Source organism: Tympanuchus pallidicinctus, unplaced genomic scaffold, assembly GCF_026119805.1.
Source record: "Tympanuchus pallidicinctus isolate F22 unplaced genomic scaffold, pur_lepc_1.0 scaffold8, whole genome shotgun sequence".
Lineage (NCBI taxonomy): Eukaryota > Metazoa > Chordata > Aves > Galliformes > Phasianidae > Tympanuchus > Tympanuchus pallidicinctus.
This window is the reverse complement of record NW_026294802.1, coordinates 43,695,883-43,717,940: the sequence shown is the minus strand read 5'-3', so window position 1 is coordinate 43,717,940 and position 22,058 is coordinate 43,695,883. Positions and strand designations below refer to the sequence as shown.

At 45.9% G+C, this 22,058-nt stretch overlaps 2 protein-coding genes across 3 annotated transcripts; one reads left to right on the top strand and one right to left on the bottom strand.

Annotated features, from left to right (window-relative positions):
* Positions 1–788: 788 nt before the first annotated feature.
* LOC128073903 (uncharacterized) lies at positions 789–7,295 on the bottom strand. 2 transcript variants are annotated; one of them, XM_052669206.1, is made up of 2 exons: positions 4,762–7,295; positions 789–3,576 (listed from the first exon to the last, which is right to left on the bottom strand). In XM_052669206.1, exon 1 carries the CDS (start codon positions 7,197–7,199, stop codon positions 5,748–5,750), a length of 1,452 nt encoding a protein of 483 aa, XP_052525166.1. In that variant the 5' UTR covers positions 7,200–7,295; the 3' UTR covers positions 789–3,576; positions 4,762–5,747. The 2 variants fall into 2 exon arrangements, with proteins under 2 accessions (XP_052525166.1, XP_052525167.1); XM_052669207.1 differs by having other exon boundaries at positions 4,976–7,295.
* Positions 7,296–7,558: 263 nt separating this feature from the next.
* Positions 7,559–21,815, top strand: SELENOO (selenoprotein O). The gene is made up of 9 exons (XM_052667782.1): positions 7,559–8,088; positions 9,046–9,249; positions 10,071–10,251; positions 13,686–13,816; positions 14,219–14,499; positions 14,812–14,962; positions 16,951–17,136; positions 17,628–17,784; positions 18,395–21,815. Exons 1-9 carry the CDS (start codon positions 7,559–7,561, stop codon positions 18,572–18,574), a joined length of 2,001 nt encoding a protein of 666 aa, XP_052523742.1. The 3' UTR covers positions 18,575–21,815.
* The last annotated feature ends 243 nt before the right edge of the window (positions 21,816–22,058 follow it).

Here is a 22,058-nt window from a genome sequence, read left to right as displayed (position 1 = left end):
ACAGTTAGAGAGCTCCTCCATCTGGACAGTCACAAGTCCATGGGACCGGATGGGCTTCATCCTAGGGTGCTGAGGGAGTTGGCGGGGGTGATCGCTAAGCTGCTCTCGGCTATCTACCAGCGCTCCTGGTTGACTGGAGAGGTTCCAGAGGATTGGAGGCTTGCTGATGTGACTCCCATCTACAAGAAGGGCCGTAAGGAGGATCCGGGGAACTACAGGCCTGTCAGCCTGACATCAGTGCCAGGGAAGGCCATGGAACAAATCCTTCTGGGAGAGATCACACAGCTTGTCCACGGGATCAGGCCCAGCCACCATGGGTTCATGAAAGGCAGGTCGTGTTTGACCAACCTCATCTCCTTCTACGACTGGGTGACCAGACTGGTAGATGAGGGAAAGGCAGTTGATGTAGTCTACCTAGACTTCAGCAAAGCCTTTGACATGGTCTCTCACAGTATCCTTCTGCGGAAACTGGCTGCCCGTGGCTTGGACAGTTTTACCCTCCGTTGGATAAGGAACTGGCTGGAGGGCCGTGCTCAACGGGTGGTGGTCAATGGAGTGAAGTCTACCTGGAGACCTGTTTCAAGTGGTGTCCCCCAGGGGTCGGTGCTGGGGCCCATCCTGTTTAATATCTTCATTGACGACTTAGATGAAGGGATTGAGTATATATTTAGTAAGTTTGCAGATGACAACAAGTTGGGAGGTGGTGCCGATCTGCCTGAGGGCAGGGAGGCCCTGCAGAGGGATCTAGATAAGCTGGATCGCTGGGCTGAGGTGAATGGGATGAGGTTTAACAAGGCTAAGTGCCGGGTTCTGCACTTTGGCCACAACAACCCCATGCAGGCTTAGGGATGAGTGGGTGGATGAGTGTGAAGAGGAAAGGGACCTGGGGGTGTTGGTTGCACCATCTTCGGGTTGTAATGCGTTAGGCCCTCCCCCTTTCCATATATAAGCATATATATAATTGGTCAGGGACATGAGTAAAGGGACTCGGAAAAAGCAAAGTATTCACACCCTAGGATCAGACTGCGGTGACGAGGTACACCTTTGGGGACCAACTGCATGAATATTTGCATCCATCCTGGCTCCGGGAGTAGCCGCGGCTCAAGCGCTTAAGGACACAGAAAGACTAGCTTGTTGGTCCATGAAACAGGCCAACATGACTTCTGCGCTCCTAAGCGAACTACTCATGGACGTTGATAGCCTTAGGCATGCTGTGCTCCAGAATAGAGCGGCGATCGACTTCCTACTCCTGGCACAGGGTCATGGATGCAACGACTTTGAAGGGATGTGTTGTTTCAATTTAAGCGATCACAGTGAATCGCTACATAAGAAGTTACAACTGCTAAAGGAACATACGAAAAAGATCGGAATACAGGAAGATCCCTTCGGAAATTGGTTGGAGAATTTGTTTGGTGGGATTGGGCCATGGCTTAAGCAGTTACTTAAAGCATTAGTAATAGGGCTTCTTATATTTTTGGGACTAATGCTGTGCTTGCCATGTATCTTTCGATGTTTGCAAGGTTGTATACAACAAATGACTGAGAAAATGATCTACACGCAATTGGAATATCGTAGAATGCAGGATAAATTCTAAAATACATGTTGTTTAGGTTTAGCACATTGCGTATTGTAACGGGGCAAGGTTTCTTTTGGCATGGGGAGGGGGAGATGTTGTATTAGGCGCTTGCGCCATCTTCGGGTTGTAACGCGTTAGGCCCTCCGCCTTTCCATATATAAGCACGCGTGTGTTCCATTAAAGCACCATTTTGCTGTTCACCATATTGGTGTCACCTCAGTAATTGGCCAAGCTGCGGTCTCCCAGGGAAAACGAACGGGTGAAGGTTACAACACTGCACTTTGGCCACAACAACCCCATGCAGCGCTACAGGCTTAGGGATGAGTGGCTGGATGAGCGTGAAGAGGAAAGGAACCTGGGGGTGTTGGTTGATGCTCAGCTGAACATGAGCCGACAGTGTGCCCAGGTGGCCAAGAGGGCCAACAGCATCCTGGCCTGCATTAGGAATGGTGTGGCCAGCAGGAGCAGGGAGGTGATCATCCCCCTGTACTCAGCACTGGTGAGGCTGCACCTCAAGTACTGTGTTCAGTTTTGGGCCCCTCACTACAAGAAAGACATTGAGGCCCTGGAACGTGTCCAGAGAAGGGCAACCAAACTGGTGAGGGGTCTGGAGCACAAGTCTTATGAGGAGCAGCTGAGGGAGCTGGGATTGTTCAGTCTGGAGAAGAGGAGGCTCAGGGGAGACCTCATTGCACTGTACAACTTCCTGAAGGGAGGTTGTGATGAAAAAGGGTCTGACCTCTTCTTCCAGGCAAATAGTAGGACCTGAGAAAACGGCCAGAAGTTATACCAGAGGAGGTTTAGGTTAGATATTAGGAAACTTTTTCTCTCAGAGGGTGGTCAGGCACTGGAATGGCTGCCCAGGGAGGTGGTGGAGTCGCCATCCCTGGCAGTGTGCAAGAGGCGCCTGGATGAGGAGCTATGAGATATGGTTTAGTAGCTTGTGGTACTGATAGGAATGGGAGGGTGGTTGGACTAGATGATCTTGCAGGTAGTTTCCAACCTTGCGATTCTACGATTCTATGATTCAATCTACAAAAGATTGACAGACCTGGACATGTTGGCAAAATTTTTGGAAGACAGACTGGCTTAAAGCAGCTATATCTGTTATGGCCTTTCTACACAGTACATCACTGAGGGACATGGTTTAGTGGGCGTGGTGGTGATGGGTTGATGGTTGGACTAGATGAGCTTAGTGGTCTTTTCCAGTCTTAAAGCTTCTTAAATTAACTAACAGGATATTCAATAGTATGTGATCATAGAATATCCCAAGTTGGAAGGGACCCATAAGGATTATCCAGTCCAACTCTTGGCTCCACACAGCACCACCCAAAAATCAGACCAAAAATAATGGAAAGTAATTCAATTCAATGTCTTTTGTCTGCTTACTTGGAGTTAGGTGTCAGAAAAAAACAACATCTAGATCAAGAGGCAAGAGGCAAGGCAGAGCATTCACAACAGAGCAGAGCAAATGACCCACATTGTACTTTGGTTTCTATCTTTACCCATAGAACCTGCAAAACAAGACATGGGCATCTCATTGGTGAGCAGTACCATGGGAGGATCAGCAGTTTCAGCAGTCCTCCACTGCCCAGATGCTTTCCCCCCGCATATCACATAAAAAAGTATAAAGCCGTGGGAAGCTCACCAGGGGAGGCAGCCACTGCTCAGGAACTGGCTTGGCATCAGCTCCTGATGACTAGCTGAGCAATTGCATTGTACCTGTATACAGCAATGACAATTGTATTTGTCTATTGTATTTTTATTATTATTTTTTCTTCCTTTTCTTCCTTAATAACAAATAGCTTTTAACCCAACCTTTAAGTTGGGCCAGAGAGTTTTCTGGCCATGGCCATATTCAGGCATAGCTCTCAGCAGCTATCACTGGTACCTCATATGTTCTTCGCTCACACAAAACCAGGATTGCTTCGTTCCAGGTCAGTCCTCTTACTTCGTCAATTACCTTCAGTCTCACCCTGATGCAGCTAACAGCTGAAGGACTGTGAACAGTAGGAAATAAGAGTTAATCAATGTAGCTCCATGCCTTTAAGAAATTTCTGAGCTGGTCCATCTGTCATGTGGCTTCCTTTATCTGAATCAATTATGAACAGAGTCAAATCTGTTCAATATTTCACGTGAACATTAAACAGTGGTATTAGCAGCAGCCTCACAGACTGCCTCTGCCTCTCCACCCATCTTGTTCTGTCAATGGCAACAAACAAGTGCAAGGCTCTGCACCTGCATGAAGGCAATCCCATGTGCAAATACATGCTTGGCAGAGAATTGAAGAGTAAAAGATGGTTCACAGAAACAGATGTGCAGACTGCTAAAAGAATGAAGATTGCAACAAGCTGGGATTAGAACAATCGGGAGGTGGAGGACAAAGATAAAAGTTTTGAGAATAGCTTGAAGACATTTGGTAAGTGGCAAGATGTCCCTAAGAGAAGTTAGAACTGGATCAGGGGCTGCCCCTCTTGCAGGATCAAGAGTTTACAGCAAGGAAGACTACAAGCCTTCATGAGGAAGACTGTTATTCTTCATCCCATGACCACAAGGAGGAGACGCCCACAACTCACTACACATGCACGAGGGGGAGGGACCACATGCTATGGGTTCTCAGAAATGGAATGAATATGTATCCGAATTCTGGGAAGCAGAATGGCTTGGAGGATAGATTTAGACTAGGTATCAGAAAGAAGTTCTTTACTGTGACAGTGGTGAGACACTGGAACAGGTTGCCCAGAAGAGGCTGTGGATGCTCCCTCCATGGAAGCATTTGAGGCCAGGCTGGATAGGGTTTGAGCAACATGGTCTAGAGGGAGGTGTCCCTGCCTATAGCAGGGAAGTTGGAAGTAGATGATCTTAAAGGTCCCTTCCAACCCAAAAAATTCTATAATTCTATTAAGTTGATATCCTTTAGTCTCTTTAAAGGGCCTGCATAATCAATTTACCACTGCTCAAATCGTGTCTGTTCTCAGGGATGAAAGGCATAACCCAAAGCAGACTGTTCACTGCAAGAAATTTCCACCATCAACATAGTCCATATTCCTGGATTCAGCCAGGAATCGTGAATGTAGGAGTTCTAAGTCCCATTCCTTAAAGCCTTTCTTGTACCCCCGAGCCTCCTCATGACCCCTCTGTGCACTGCGGCAGTTCTGGGTGACAGGGTCATCACATGGAATTACCTCACAGTCTCTCTTTACTATCTGTGTTGTGGTTTAATCTAGCAGGCAGCTGTTTGCTCACTGTGGGATGAGGGAGAGAACTGGGGAAAAAAAATAAAGTATAGCTCCTGGGTTAAGATAAAAACAATTCACTAAGAAAAGAAATAGAAATTAACAGAAACAAAAATTATATACAGATACACACGCACAAGTGATACACCAGGTGACTGCTTACCATTCGCTGACTAATGCCCAACCCATCCCTTAGCAGCAGCTGCTCCCCTGAGCAGCTCTCCCCAGCTCTGTTGTCCAACATGATGCCATATGCTATGAGTTATCCCTTTAGCCAGTGTAGGTCAGCTGCTCTGGTTCTGTCTCCTCCTCGCTTCTGTAACTCCCAGCCCCCTTGCTAGCAGGACAGTACCAAAAGATGAAATGTCCTTGGCTCTGTGCAGCACCACTCAGCAACAGCAAAAACATCAGTGCACTATCAACACTGTATTTCTCCTGAAGCCAAAACACAGCACCACACCACACGCCCTGAAGAAAGTCAGCTCTGCCTTGCTGAAACTGGGACACTTCTTGCTTTCACTTCACTTTTATACCAGCATTTCACTGACTTGGAGACTCCCCTCATATTTTCATTTTTTGAAGCAACAACAAATGTAGCTTTCGTATGGACAGATCTACCCTGAACTGGGACAGGAAACGCCTTCCTAAAATATCTGCCCTCCTTACCCCTTCACCAGCATTATCTGCCCATTCACTTCATCTTCCCCCATGCACATGTGTGCTTCTACTTCTTTTCCCCCTAATACTCCCAATACTGATTTATCCCAGACCCCCTCATAATCTAATAATGTTGCTTTTAATCCCATATCAACTGAGAACGAATGTGTAACTTCTCACTGCCATTCAGCAGACACTGCGCTTCCAGGCAGTTCCTTCTTCCAGATATCAAGTAAGCGTGGTGGAGGTTAATCCCATTGACACCGGGGCTGGGACCCCTAATCTTTAAGGTCCTTCTGTAACGGATATTGTTTTCTCTTTGGGGTAGGAAGAGGAGGCAATGGCTTCATCTGCTTTAGTTTTTCCCAAATCTCCTCTTGTTTCATCCCTTTTTCCTGAAGGATTTTCTTCATTTTGGCGAGCAGAACTCCTGTGGGCTGACTATCTAGCTCTCCTTCATTTACTCCCTGATTTATCAAGTATCTCCAAATTATCCCCCTAGGGATGTACGTCCTCACCCTCGCTGCTTCCTTCTTCGCCTTCTCTTTCCCCTCCGCCCCCACCAGGGTGCCCAGGTTCTCCAGGGTGGCCATGCACTCTTGGAGGGGACGGCCAATCAGCGTGGAACCCAGGCTGATGAAGAACCCCCTGTGTGCCTCGGGAGCACGGCAGGCCAGCACCCCGACATCCCCCTGCTCCACATTCATGCCCAGAATGTCAAAATCGGAGCTCACGGGTTTCTCCTGCTGCTTTAGTGCCCGCAGCACCACATTCCCACACACGTACGCCGCCGCCTCCTGGATATCTCTCCAGGGCGCCCCTTCCATGTTATCCTTGAGGGGCTCATATTCCCCTAGATTTCTAATCACCAGCCTTAAGATTTCTCCTCCCAAGGCTTCATCGGGCGGCAAGGCTCTGATGATGGCCCCCACCTTCGGCCACGGCAGCCCTATGGCCGTGACCACCCGCTTTGCCGCCTCGTGCGTGAAGGGAGTGCGCTGTTCTAAGCTCCAAATGCGGTTTACCCACATGGGCCAGCCCTCCTTGTTTTTCTTCCAGACTTTCTCTTTTTTTGACACATCTCTATCCCCCGTTCCTGCGCTTCCCTCTCGCTCTGCCAGTTTCGTTTTCCTGGCACCCACAGCAACCCCACCTTGCACAGCGGAGTTCTCTTGGATCTCCACGTCCCAGACATCCCCGTCCCGCAGCCCCGGCTCCCCGTCTCCCTCGCTCAGAGCCGCCACTTTCCTCTGATCCAGCCCCTTCCCCAGCAGCCTGCTCAGGCACTGCACCTTCCTTCTCAGCCGGGCGTTCTCTGCGCTCTCAGCCCTGAGCTCCTCCCTGGCCCTCCGCAGCTGCTCGCCCAGCAGCGCGTTGTCACAGCGCAGCGCCAGGATCTCGTTGTGCGCCACCTGCAAGCTGTTCTGCAGGTTCTTCGCGCACTGCTCCTTCTCCTCCACCGCAGCCTGGAGGACGCTGGCCAGGTCGAAGAGCAGCCACTGCAGGGCCGAGCACTTCTTGTCTCCCTTGGGGTGATACGTGGAGACGTAGTTCACCCAGTGCCTCTCGGCGGCTTTCAGGGTGGGATCCTGGCCGACAGCTTTATAATCCCAGGGATCCCCACCGTGCTCCAGCATGACCTGCACCAGCAGCCCCCTCTCCTCCCGCCCCACGGAACACTCTGGCTCCTCTTTCTCCTTGGACTTCCCCGCCCGCGTCAGCCACGACATCGCGCCGCGGCGGCTCGGCGCTGTGCCGGCAGGAGCGGAGCCCCGACTGAAACACCGCGACGAACCCGCGCTCACCGAGCGGCAGCGCCGCGCAGACACTCACCGCCCCCAGCGCTCCTCCTCCCGCTCGCGCATCTTCCCGTCCCGGCAGTCCTTCCAGCGCCGGGCTCCGGCTTTTATTTCTCCGGGTGACCTAGGCGCCGCCGGCAGGCCGGCCCACCCCCGCTGTGCAGCCGCCCATTGGCCCCAACTCGCCGCCGCCAGCCCCGCGCGCACCGCTCCCCGGCCGCCCGCAGGGCTCCGTTCCCCGCGGCCGTGCCGAGCCGCGCGGCGGGCGGGGCCTCCTCGGGGGCGGGCGGATGGCCGCGGCGTTGCGCCGCCGCTCGGTGCCTTCGCCGCGCGTCCTCCGCGCCGCCATGCAGCGCCCCGCGGGTCCTCCATCGCGGCCGGGCAGCCCCGAGGGGGCGGAGGGGGGTGGCTGGCTGAGCGCGCTGCGCTTCGACAACCTGGCGCTGCGCTCGCTGCCCGTCGACCCTTCCGAGGACGGCGCTCCGCGGGCCGTGCCCGGCGCCTGCTTCGCCCGGGTGCGGCCCACCCCGCTGCGCAACCCGCGGCTCGTGGCCGCGTCGCTGCCGGCGCTGGCGCTGCTGGGGCTGGAGGCCGGCGGCCTCGAGGCCGAGCGGGAGGCGGAGGCCGCCCTGTACTTCAGCGGGAACCGACTGCTGCCCGGCTCGGAGCCCGCGGCGCACTGCTACTGCGGGCACCAGTTCGGCAGCTTCGCGGGGCAGCTGGGCGACGGCGCCGCCATCTACCTGGGCGAGGTGCGCGGCCCGCGCGGCGCCCGTTGGGAGCTGCAGCTGAAGGGCGCCGGGATCACCCCCTTCTCCCGGTACGGGGCGGCGGGACGGGGCCGGGTGGGGGGAGCGCCGCTGGCTTGGCCGTGCTGCTGCTCACTGCGCTGCTGGCGCTGCCCCGGCTCCAGCCTGGGCTGGGCAAGGTCTCGGAGCGTGTGCTGTCCGAACGCCTGTGTGATTTCATCCTCGTGTTTCTTGAGAGTTCTGTTTCCGTTCTGCCTGAACTTCACAGCGCTTCAGCGTGTACAGCTGAGACCTGGGGGAGGCCCAGTAGCCGTTTTTCTGGTACAGAATGGACCGCAAAATAGACTTATTGCATGTGTTACTGGTTATTTTGGTTACTGCCATGGTGTTCTTCCCGTACCGTGGACAGTTACAAACCCACTTGTGTGCAGCTTGGAGGACTGTGTAGTCTTTGTACTGTGTTGGTTAAATGTTACAAAAGTATTAATTTTCAAAGCTTATTGGAGTTAAAAAGAGATCTCATTGTGGTCTTCTGGTACTCAGAGAGCTTTTATAAGCAGGAAGGGCAGCAACTTTTTACACAGTCAGAGGGTAAGAGGAAATGGCTTTAAACTAAAAGAGAAGAAATTTAAGTTAGATGTTAGGCAGAAATTCTTCAGTGGTGAGGCACTGGCACAGCTGCCCACAGAAGCTGTGGGTGCCCCATCCCTGGAGGCATCCCAGACCAGGCAGGATGGGGCCCTGAGTTGGTGGGTGGCAGCCTGCCCGTGGCAGAGAGTTGGACTACGTGGCCTTTAGATTTGACTTCCATTGCATGTGAGCTTCACTGCACATGTGTTGTGGCCACTCATTCTGAGCTCCACCAGAAACCCAGAGGCCTGGCCAGCTCGAATCTGCCCCTGTGTTGCCCTGTGATTTTCAGCACAGCACTTCACTTCTCAGCCCTTGCTTCCCTCTGCTAAGGAGGAGGCAGCAATCCCTTCCCGTGCAGTCAGAAGGCTTACGACCTGTCTGTGTCTCTGCTGCAGGCAAGCCGATGGTCGGAAGGTCCTGAGGTCAAGCATACGGGAGTTCCTGTGCAGCGAGGCCATGTTCCACCTTGGAATTCCAACAACGAGGGCTGGAACCTGTGTGACATCTGACTCGGAAGTTGTTCGTGACGTATTTTATGATGGAAATCCAAAAAAAGAAAGGTGTACAGTTGTTCTGAGGATTGCGCCTACATTTATAAGGTAGGAAGAAGCCCACTTCTCTTTTTTACTGTTATTCATTTAAAACTGGACACAAAAAGATCGTTTTAAGCATATTTTGATAACAGCAGCATTTGCTTGGGTCTTGTTCTGGAATCTTGGAACTCATTTGCCAGGCTGTGTGTTAGGAAGCTGCTGTGGTAGGCCATGGGGTGAGGTAAGGCAGCATCTTGCCCATGGGGAGATAGACACCAACTCAGAGTACCACTGGGATAGAAAGTTCTGCAGATATCAAAATAAGTTTTTAATTTTTATGCTTGCGTGTGATTTTATTTATTTTATTTTATTTTTTTTTGTTAGTAGAATTGGCTCCACACCTGGTTCCAAAGTTGTTATAATGATACTCTTGAGGTTTGGGTTGCCCTCTAAAAGCCTGAGGGTGGTACTTTCCTTGCCTGAAAAGCACACGAAGTTCCTGCTCCAGTGCAAAACAGGAGTTTGGGGAAGATAATGTTGCCTTAGAAGAAAATGCATGTTAAGAAAATGTGAGACATAAAGAATGTATGTTTATGTGCATGTGCATATGGGAAAATATATCTTAAACGTGATGTCAAGTCCAGTATTTTAAATATTGATCTGTCTTGTGTGGATGTATGTGCTTCCTTCCGTTGAGTCACTGAGTTTCAGCAGCTTCAGCACAGTCACAGTTTTCTGCTCACAGTTGGTTGAAGGACTGGTGTTAAACTCAAAAGATGGTATTGCACCAACAAATCCTTTCCCTACTGGTAACGCTGGAGGAAGTTAATGTGATCAGATAGTAGTAACAAGTAATTCTAAGCCACGTTTTTGTTATTTTCAAACAGATTTGGTTCCTTTGAAATTTTCAAACCTCCTGATGAATACACAGGACGCAAAGGTCCCAGCGTTAACCGGAACGATATTCGAATGCAGATGCTGGATTACGTGATCGGCACTTTCTACCCGGAAATCCAGGAGGCTCATGCAGACAACAGCATTCAGAGGAATGCCGCGTTCTTCAGGGAGGTAAGGAACATCAGTTTCTCTTCATAAATTTGTACCAGTCGTCTGGAAGAACTGCAGTCACTTAATATTGCTTCAGCTGCGTTTTCTTTGGAGAAGACGCTCTCGATAGAGCTGCTTATTCATGGAATCATAGAATTGCTCAGGTTGGAAAAGAGCTTCAAGATCATCAACTCCAACCACAACCTGACCGTGCTACTGATAAAAGCAGTGCTGACACTGATTGAACTAATGAAAACAGTTCATCATTTACCTTAGCACAGCACGATTTCTTGTCTCTCAGCGAGCTTCCCAAAACTTCTTTTACTTTACTGAAGGTGTTCTAGAGTGCAAGGGTGAATTCTGGCCCTATCTGTCAAGCAGTGGGTAAATGATGCTGAGGTAGCATTTACAAGGTTTCGTCTTCTAAAGCATTGAAAACAGCTAAGTTGCTGTCTCTCTCTTTATTTTCCACACTATGAACAGGAATGTTGACTACAAATCACTTTAACTTTAGAATTCAAGTATTTAAAGGCAGCCAAACAATGAAACAATTTTCCCAAAGAGGTAACAAAACCTTCAGCTTGGGGAATGGTAACATCAAGATAAACATATCGTAGTGATGTAGTGGTAGGTGATTCTGTAGTGGCCCAGAGGAGGGGCTGGATGATTTCTCAGAGGCAGTTTTGAGCCATTTTTAGTTACTGGGTAAGTTCAGACATCAGCAATTATTGCAGGAGAGTTATAAAAGTTGAATTACAACATCAGTAAAGGTAGCATTGCTGTGTATCTCTCTGAAGAAAAGTGTTGCTTAGTTAATTAGTTAATTGGTATCTGAACTTCACCTTCCCAATTACCCTTTTCCTCACTGTTGATACTGTAATTCTTGACACTGAATTTCCATTATATTCCTTTATTTCAGCAAGCAAAAGAAAGAATTTGAGGTAGGGAAATAAGAAACTTCTGTTTGCAATTTGGAGTTTCGTATGCAGTAGTGCTACCCTTCAGAAAGGATCCAACTTGGAATTAGCAGAGTACTGTAATAAAGATTCTGATTTGAATCACCTGATGTTCAGACTCGATGCTGATACTTGTTTATGCATACTTGCAGTAATTCATTTTTGAAAAGCAAGTGGTAGTTCAGTTCACCATTAGGTGCTGCAGAGGTGAGCTTCACTAACAGACCTTTCACGTGTGAATTAATGGAGCCGGCAGTGACTGCAGCTCCCCACCAGCTGTGGGTTTGTACAGCTCTGTAGTCGATAGCGCCTTCACTTTCTTGTGTCAGAAAAAATATGGAACCTGAGGATCTTTGCAGGGGAGTGTGTGAACAAAGATTGTTTTTCCCCTTGCTCCCCTCCCATCTCAGTCTCCACGAGCCACTCCTGCCTCTTTCTGCCTTTGACTTCTTTTCCTGATACAGTTACTACTGATTTCTACCCCCCGTTCTGCTATGCTTTCCTTACTGCCCTGTTTTTGTCATTTTTGTTGTGCTTCTCCAGTCCAGGTCTGTCCTTGCTGCATATCTGTGCTAGCATTGTACTTCCATGTTTAGTCTCCTTGGTGGAAGTTTACCATAGCCATCTCTATCTGAACAGCACCCCAGTCCTGCCTCATTTACCAACCCAACCACTTCTGTCTTTTTGAGTAGGAAGGAAATGCTCCCAGCTCTGCTCTGATGTACTTTTATCTTGTTGCCCTGTGGAGGAAAGGGAGGAAAAAGGTACAAGCGACTGCATTTCACAGTACTGATGAGAAAATAAACACAAATATCTGCATTTGCTTAAAATATTTTAAAAATTGTAGTTGCTCTTCCATGAGCATGTTTCTAATAGAGTGCTCTTGTTTGTATATATCACACTTGTTTTCTAGTATGGCTAGCAGTAGAAAAATCTGGTTAAAAAGACTCGAAGGTTGAAGTAAAAAGAAAGCTGTCTCTTTCTAATCAAGATACCCACCTTTGAGCTGCATCCAAGCTTTAATTGCTTTCAGGTGTTCTTGTTGGCTGGATGTATTTTTTACCAGAGCATTGGCAGAGCATCATACAGTCACACGAAGAATCCAGCGGTTGTGAGTTGCTTAACTGCTGGAAGTTCTGTTCTTCTTTCCTTATTTTTCCCATCTTCCTGGCACAGAACCATCTCGCAAGGTGTGTCTCCCTTTCTTTCTTGCTATCAGTTCTGTGCACGCGTAGCGACTTGGAGCTCTTACTTCCAACTGCCCTGTGAAGCAGAATTCAGGAACAGTGTGTAGAGTACTGGCAGTGAGGATATTGGAAAGAGTAGAAGCCTGGGATCTCAAGGTAAACCAAAAGCTTTTGTTCCAACTTTCATCTACAGCCTTTTCTACCTGGCAGATTATCCCAGGATAAGCATTCTCTTGTTTTTCTTCCTCATCTGACTTTAACAGAGAAAAGTGGAAGAGAACGTGAAGACAAATGGAAGAAACTAAAATTACCTCTGTTAATGAGATCATTTTTTAATCCTTAATAAATGCACCACATCCTGGAGAGAGCAGTCACTTTAAATTTCAGCACATTGCTAGCTATAGGGAAGATAAACAGTTTGATTCAAAAGCTTTAGCTAATGGTTACATCAATTAATTTATGTCAGTTCAGTGAAGCATTTAGAAATACAGAGATTTATTTAAAAGCCAGATTAGCTTCCTGAATTTTAGATTTTGTAGTTGCATTTGACAGATAGGCTAAATTAAATAACTGGACCTGTTGTAAAATCACATGCTGTGATTTTACAAATGCATGGGTGCGTGCAGTGGTGACAGTTGAGGGTTCCACAGAGGTAACAGTTAAATAACTGACAAACTCTGGTGAAACATGCATTCAGTGAAGCATGAAATTTAAATAAAGGTGCCATTCTTGGGATATCTTATATCTAAAAGGTGAACTTCTGGCTTTTTTCTGCTCCTGGCAGATTGGGGTAAGTGCTCGTCAATGCTGAAGCTTGTAAGGAGGGAACCATCTTTGTCTAATCCACTTACCTTTTTGTAAATCACTCCTGTACACAAAGTCAGCTTTCTGGTTTACTTAGTATTTGTTTCTTCCTTTTATTCCTCAGATTTTTGCTTTTTTCTCCTGCCTGTAGCTAATGGTTCTTTCAAATAAACAGTGAAAAACAGAATGGACTAGGAAAGCATTTAACCATGATGTCAGATGGTTTAACTGTATTTCAGTGTTCTGTCTTTGGCATGTTTGGAAGCTGTACAACTCATTTTTTTGAGCATGGAAAGAAGAAAGGGAGAACAAATGGGAAATTAAGGAACTAGGCAGTTAATAAAAGGAGGAAAGAGGCCAGGTGTCTGCAAGATACTTGTATACATGGTGTGCTGCCACAGTCTGCTCCCATCAGAGCAATAGAAAAATCCATTCAACCTAGCAAATGCTTGGAATTGTATGAATTGTCAAACACTGTGTTGAAAAACAAAATTCTCTTCTCTTTTAGATAACAAAACGGACAGCAAGATTGGTTGCTGAGTGGCAGTGTGTTGGCTTCTGCCATGGTGTGCTGAATACAGATAACATGAGCATAGTTGGATTAACTATTGACTACGGCCCTTTTGGATTTATGGACAGGTCAGTGGAGCTTATGGGCATTATTCAAAACGTGCTTATGTATTATCTGTGTAAAGCTGTCCTGATGTTGTTCACTATTGCTTTAATATCTTAGCTGTCAAGTAGACTTACAAACCTTCTCTGTAGCAAAGTAGGTTAAGTTAGGCTTGGTTGTCATGTAATTCCTCTGTTCAGCTTTTACATAAAACTATATTCATAACTTCTCTAAATGTTATACTGCTCTGGCAGCTTGTGGAGCTCCTCAGTGACTGGGAGGGCAGGAAAACACCTGACCAGACAGCTTTTGGAAGAGAATCGAAACAAGGAGAACCGTTCCCTTCCAGCTGTGTTTTAGACTCCCACAGAGCTTCACATGGTATTGGTGTCCAGATAACAAACAGAATGCTGTTTGTTCTCCTGTAGATATGACCCTGAGCACATCTGCAATGGCTCCGATAACACAGGGCGCTATGCTTACAACAAACAGCCAGAGATTTGCAAGTGGAATCTAGGGAAGCTTGCTGAAGCCTTAGTCCCAGAGCTGCCCTTGGAAATAAGTGAGCTCATCCTGGAGGAAGAATATGATGCAGAATTTGAAAAACATTATTTGCAGAAGATGAGGAAGAAACTGGGCCTAATTCAGTTGGAATTAGAAGAAGATAGTAAGCTGGTGTCTGAACTGCTTGAAACCATGCATCTCACAGGTTGGTGAAGAACACAGGTAGACTGTGAGTACCTTACAGTTACACCAAGCCATCATTTTCATCCTCACCTTACAATAAAGAGGCCTGGCGCAACTACTCTGTCATCTGAGAGAGCAGAAGACTGAGGGAGAACTGGATTTGTGTGAATTGTGTGGCAGTTGTTGCTTTTTTACATGGCACCCTGTGTTGCATTGCACTCTTGCTGAGGGGGTGCCACGCTGCTCTGAGGGCAGGAGGGTTAGGAGGGGACTGTGGGACCTGTTCTTCCTACTGATTTCTTAGTTCCATTACCCATAAAAATCATTTTTTCAGGTGGAGACTTCACAAATATTTTCTACTTGCTGAGTTCATTCTCAGTAGATACTGATCCTTCAGGACTGGAAGATTTCTTAGAAAAGCTTATGAGTCAGTGTGCTTCAGTGGAAGAACTGAGAGTTGCTTTCAGACCTCAGATGGATCCAAGGTAATGCTGCTCTTTCCTTAAATGCCTTGGCCAGTGCTTTTAGTTTCACCTTTACTGTAATAAATTCAGCCTGCTGTGTATTACAAAGCTAGTAATATCACAGTTGGAAATTTCACTGCTAAGCACATGTATCACAGTCTACAGCAGTGGAAATTCTTGTATAGTTTGTGACTGTTAAATGCTCAGCAGGGACTTGCAGAGGGTGGCTCTTGGGCTGCACTTGTCAGGATTTCTGTCTTCCTCCTTTCTTCTTCCTCACATTCCCTGCTACTGAGCCAAGGACAGAATGTCAGATAGTGGAGTAATGCAGTAATATTTTATAGACGTAATAGATTTAAACAACACTTCCTGTGTCTTGTCAGTTTTCTGTCCTAGATACTGTTGGCTAATCACTTCTAGCCACCAGTACTGTGAGCTGAGTGTAGGTGAAATGCACGCTTCAGGCTCTGCAACCTGGTTGGTGCCATTCCTGTTCTGTAGCTCAGCTGCTCTGAATGTGGTAAAATGGTAATTTTTGTTCACCTGCTGATTTATAAAAGTGATTTATGAAAGTAGAGCAGTTTTCCACTTTTTTGGAGCAGTGGAAAACAGGGGTGTTGTTTGATCCATGACTTTGTTTTGTTGTTGTTGTTGTTTTTAATCCTAGCATCTCACAGATGGGATGGGAAAAATTACAAGTTGGGTGTATTTTGGGTAGGGCTTTTCCTCTCCCTCTTTCACAAACAATCCATGAATGCAACCTGCCAAATTCTTCCTCTTGCTCTGTGTGTCGATATCACAGTTACCAGCTCGTGAGCTGGGAGTTGGGCAGAAGAACTGGTTGGTATCAGCTTGCTCACCTAAGTTTGATGTTTCTCCAAGATTGCTGGCAGTGATCATTGATCATGTCCCATCTTATGTCCCATCGCTAAAACTGAAGCGACTAAAAGGAGAAGTAAATAAGTTGGTAGGCACTGCTGCTTTAATTAAGCTCCAGGCTTCAGCTGCTTCAAAATTGAAGGCACTCATGTTTGTGTTACGTTTAGGCTTAGAGAGGAATGTGGAAGGTCGCTATAAATCACTGTGATGTGGAGTAAAGCTTTGGAGTGGGGGCACAGCAGCACATTAAACTGAGTGCATAACTGATCAGATTCCAATGCTGTGATATAACTTGGGATAATACTTAGTGTAACTGAAATAAATGAAAGCACATAGCTTATCTCTGCCTACTGAAAGTAGGAAAACACGGTTTTGATATAATTAGTTGTCTGGTGCTGGGGAGAGATGGTTTTTGTTTGTGAATGCATTCATAGGAAAATAAGTGGAGCGTTTTAATATTCTGCAACTTGGACTCTTGGCTCTTTAGTTTGCTTGTTTAGTTACGAATCCAGAAAAAAAAAGGTGAGCATCATAGCCAAAATACAGTGAAGCTCTTCCACATTACCAGCTAACACTGTCTAATGTAAAAAGATACAGTCCTAATCAACCCATAGAGTTTGCTTTTAGTACTGCTGAGAAGAGTAGGTGTTGAATAATTGTTTTTAATGTTGTTACAGTATGAATGTTAGAAAATGCATTTTAAAAATGTGTAGATTCTCTGTTGTTCTGGTGCTGAAGTAGGGTGAAGTTCCTTGTGCCATACTCCTCTCAAAGTAGGGTGTTTTGATGAGATTTTGCATCTAAATCCAATTGGTAGTTCTGAAACTCTACTGTCTACACTTTGTGTGTCACAGGAATGCAGATTAAACACACTGTTCCTCCCCCCCTTCGTTAGTAAAATATGTGAAGTCTGTTTTATATATATTTTTATATAATATATATATTTTTATATATTTTGTATTATATATGTATATGTAATATATATATATGTTTGTTTTGTGAATTATAAACACTGGTATTTAATTTCTACAGTGGAATCATAATTTATTGTGAATGTTTTCACTTCTTGGTTGCAAAAATAGGCCTTGCAACTTTAATGTCTAATGTGTTTTTTTTCCCACTGTTCCCAGACAGCTGTCAATGATGCTGATGTTGGCTCAGTCTAATCCTCAGCTGTTTGCACTCATTGGAACAAAAGCTAGTATAAATAAAGAATTAGAACGCATTGAACAATTCTCTAAACTGCAGCAGTTGACAGCAGCTGATTTACTCAGCAGAAATAAAAGACACTGGACAGAATGGCTGGAGAAATACAGGTGAGGTTTATCAGTGTCCATAGCAGTATGTTTGCTCTGCACTTTGAGAATGATGTGTCAAAGTCTGTAGGTTGAGGGCTGGAGGTGAGGTGCAGGCAGCTGAGAGCGTTCACCAGTGTGTACGAGTTCTGTTAATGGGAGGCTGTCAGTACAGAAATGTCCTGTGGAATGTTAGTTGTTTCTGCTCTGTGGCCTAGGTCAGGACTTGTTTCCTCACCTGGCTGGCTGGCATCTCTTTTAACAGTGGGTCTGAGAGTCCTAGCAGGCATTCCTGCTGACAGATCAAACAGCTGCAGCTGTACTGCATCCCTTTCATCAGAATGTGAAACAATTCCACCAATAAACAAGCACAGAAATATTTAAAAGCTAAGTTCTGAATGTGAAGGTTTTCACAGAGCAGTGCATGACGGACATCAGCTGCAGTCTTTAGACAAGAATCACATCGGCTTCTACATCTGGAAGCAAACTCGTTTCTGCACGCTTAATTTCAGAGTCCGTTTACACAAAGAAGTAGAAAACATCAGTGATGGTGATGCATGGAATACTGAACGTGTGAAGGTTATGAACTCCAACAATCCAAAGTACATCTTGAGAAATTATATCGCCCAGAATGCCATAGAAGCAGCTGAAAATGGGGATTTCTCAGAGGTAAGATTGCTGCTGAAGAGCTGTACAGGTTTGCATGGATGCATAGTGCTGCTGCTCTTTAACTCGATGCCAGATGAGCTTCTTTCTGGCTGTTTTTTAAGTAAAGGGATTGGGAATTTCCTGTTTGGAATGCTTGTCCTGTTTTTGAGTGAGCTGTGGTTTTAATGACTGCTGAACAAAGAGAGGAACTGAAAATCTGAGTCTGAATCTTAAGACACTTCACTGTCTTGAAGTTGGGGTTTAACTTCCACCTGGTCTTTGCTGTGCTATATGGTATTATTAAAAATTCCTGGCTTTCATCTGTGGAGTTCAGCATGCAGATTGTTGCATTCAGAATAAGGGTCAAGTAATGTATTCTGAGAAATATGTCAAAAGGATTTGGGTACAAGACCTGCATTTTAAGTTATCTGAGCTCGTGTTCCATGCAGATACAAATTACTTTACAGTTTTTGGCTCATTTCTGTAGATATTTTTCATCTATTTCCTATTTGGCTTGCCTGGAGTTTGCGTATTAAGAACAGCATGTTCAATCATCACTTAGTTTGAGGTTCTTTTCTACATCATTTTGTCTTTCTTAACTGTAGTAACCATACTGTGGTTTTTTCTGTAGGTGAGAAATGTATTGAAACTCCTGGAAAATCCATTCCAAGAAACAGAAGATTGCACAGAGATAGAGGAGGAAACTGCCTCTGCAGCAGCTGCTTGTGCTCAAGCAACCAGAAGCAGGCTACCATATTGCAGTAAACCTCCACTCTGGGCTTCAGAGCTCTGTGTTACATGATCTTCGTAACTGCCTTGTTTTATTTTTTGCTGTAAACTGAAGACTGTGATCCTCCTTCAGCAGTGAAGAATTGAGCAAGGCCTTCATCAAAGTGCTATTAAGTTATTGAAACAACCCTACATTTGGATGCATCTACAACAGTCTTCAGCTGTGCTTAATTTAGAGCAGTCTTGGATCCTTGGAACAAGCTGATAACGCTGGGCAGTCTGTACAGATTGTTTTTTGGTGTGTTTTGAGACTGAAAGCCTTTCCTTTATTCATATCACATTGCAGTATTTTCTGTTGAGACACACTGACTTTTGAACATCCAAATGGAGTTGTTATGTGAAGACAAAAGTATCAAGTCAGGAATCTGATCTGTTTTTGTCTGATGTCTTAACTAATAGTACTTCTAACATCTATTTGCTGCTTTTTCTGTGCAGGGATTTCTAGTCCTCTTTAATGGAGGAATAGATTCAGCGATGCTTGTTTTAAGCCATGATTCAGTTAATTCATTTATTGTGAACCTTTAGGTTGATATTTAATCTTCATTTTCAGGGAGTCTGCAGGCAGGGGTTTGAGGGGGGGGAACGAACAAACGCGTGGGTTTTGTTCTTTTTTGTGTTTTATTATAAATAATACATAAGGAGCAGAATGAAGGGAGACTGTATATTTGCACGTGGAAACCTTGGTGGTGAAGTCATTTCAGATTCAGTGTTTACATACAGTATACATGAATGCAGATATTTACAAAAGCCATGAGTGCAGTTTGTAAGCCAGTTGTAAGTCGACTCCGGCAAATTCAGTTGCCTGAATGAGCACCAACTGCACCAGTACCCAAACACAGGTTCCTTCTGTTGATTTGTGTACTCTTACCACAGTTGTTCTTGAGAGAAGCTCGCAGCTGGGATGCCTGCTCACAGTGCTCAGTGAGATGCTCCCATTCCCACTGTGGTCTTGTGCATCTTACTCTGCTTCTGTGGCTGTTGAGAGTTTTCACACTGTAAGGAGAGGAAGGTGCTGTTTAAGGAATGCACTGTTTGAGCACTGTGTAAAAAATTCTAGAGGAGGATGGGAGCTGACTTGCTTGAAAATGCATTGATAGTATTTCAGTGGGTTTCATTGGAGATTTTAGGGGAAAATCTGTTTCTTCTCTTGCCATGTCAGCAAAAATGAAAGAAGGTCCCAAGTTAAGGGTTTGACTGAGCTTTCTGAACTTGCTTCTAAAGGGCTCTGGCTCACATATCCTTGTGCAAGTCTGACGTAGTACAAAGGTTTCTCTTTTCCAAGGAGGCCACTGTCTTCCACTGTGAGTTTATGAGCTGTTTAGGAAACACTCTTTGCCCCTGTACAGGACAGGTATTAGCTCAGGTTGAAATGAGCTCTTCTAGGTCTTCCTCAAATCATGAGAAAGCTGAGCTGCTGCTTGTCCAGTTCTGCTATTAGCAGTATCAGTTTGTTCTTGCTGCCACAGCAAACAGGAGGTGTTTTGAATGCAGACATGAATTCTGCCTTGCCTTTGACTTAGAGAAGCTGATGCTAAGTAATGTCTGGCAAATAAGAATCTGACAAACACGGCACCTCCTGTGACATCTCAGAGTCCTTACTGAAAAGGGTAAATGTGAAGAAGTGTTTGTCCAGTCTGGAGCAGAATGGTGCATTTGCAAGAGGATGTGCCTTGAAGAAGGCAGCAATAATGTGGGGGCTGGAGTGAATGATCCCTTCCAGCCCCTACAAGTCTGTGATTCTGTAATACTTGTTGGTGCAGCTGGTTGAAGAAATCCATTTCTGTAGGAGTTTGACTGCTGAAGTGTCTGTCATCAGACATTACCCTTCACTGAACTTGGGGACTTCTGAAACCATCTCATGGAAACTCTTACTGCAAGGCAGCGTTGGGTAAAGACTGCCGGGGGGGATGGCCAGGGAGATGTGCTGGCAGTTGAAAGACATCTCAAGCAAACTCATGGCAAATTTGCAGAACCAGTGATCTCTTATGCCAGGAGGAATTAATAGGAAGGGAAAAAGAAAAAAGTTGCTCACAGTGATGTGTGCTCATTTTTTCTCAATTTATATTTTGGGAGGCAGAAAGGAGCGCTGTTGTGGTGGAGCTCTGCTTAAGCTGTTGACTTTAACAAAGTGGCCTGTAGTAATGATTTTAAACCATACCTCAGGGATTATAGCACTGTATTTGGACACAGGAGGTGTTGAATTAACTACTGAATGAATTTCCAGATAAAGAAGCACAATGATTTGCCGTTGTAACACCAAAGTCATGGAGAGAGAGAGGGAGATACTTTGAAATAGCAAATTTATTCTTAAAAAGGGATGCCAGATGTAAAAGTGAAGAATGAAAATGTGGGGTACATTTCCCACTAATTGCATTCTTAAGTGAGAATCAAGTACAAGAGGACTGGAAGGCTTGAAGTCATGACTGGAGAACATTCATCGTGTGGCTGCTTTGGTGTGTGCCACCTAAAGCTGTGTCTAATAAATACCCCAAGCTCACAACTGTGAGTATGCTCCCCATGTTTCTGCCAGGATTGAGCTGTTGGCGTTGAACTGCTTGGTTTCTCAGTGCATGCAATAATACTGATGCTCTGGATTGGAATAAAAGTGACCAAGCCAAATAGAATCTTGTGATCTTCCAGCACCTTCATTCCAAAAGGTAAATGTTTCAGCTCATCAATAGTCGCTTTGTTCTGTTCCCGGAGCAGTGTGAGAGTGGTGGCTTGTTAAGGACAATTCAACTCAGTTCTTAGCTAACTTAATCTTCTAGGTCAGCTCTCCAGAGAGAAGGAAATACGGCTTGTAACATTTGAGAGTCTGAATATTTGAATCAAAAATCACTGCTTGTTTTTTTTTTTTAGAGCTCATCTGTGCTGTACTTAGGCCTGAGAATAATTATTTCTGACCAGATATTCTGCTTATATAAAAAGACTTTTAGGCTCAGAATGAACTTGTGACTTTTCAACACCAACAGTGTTCTTTGGAAACCCTTTGGTTGCACTTTGGTCCTCTGCCTGTACAACCTGACCTGCCATTGCCTGAAAGCAGATGGCACCCAGGGGACCAGGAGCCTCACATTCAGTGGGCTCCTCTCGTGACTGAGATCTCACCATCACTGCTTCCTGAGCTTGTAGAACTACGATTGCTTGATGTTTGACCATCAGTGTTCTCTTGGCAATGCTTTTGTTTGTTTCTCTTCAGACAAATGCTGCTGTCTTTAATTCTTTTATTAAAAAAAAAAAATAAATCCAAAATGTAATTTTAATATCCTGGTCCATGACTGTTGTTTCCTGGGAGGCATTTCCTGTTAACAGTGCCATTCAGCAGCCTTCTGTGCAGAAGCAGTAGTGCTGGGTCAGTGTCAGCTGGCCAGATGGGATCACAGCAATCTCATGGATATTTTTGCAGTGTTTTCTGAGGAGTGAATGGTGACAGCTGCTGCCTCCTGCTTTGCCAGCAATGCCAGCAGTGGGGCAGGTAGGTACCTTTACCTCTGAGCTCCTTGTCT

What these genes read in the sequence shown, in the direction of transcription:
- LOC128073903 (XM_052669206.1), bottom strand. Translation starts at nt 7,199, where the DNA reads ATGTCGTGGCTGACGCGGGCGGGGAAGTCCAAGGAGAAAGAGGAGCCA.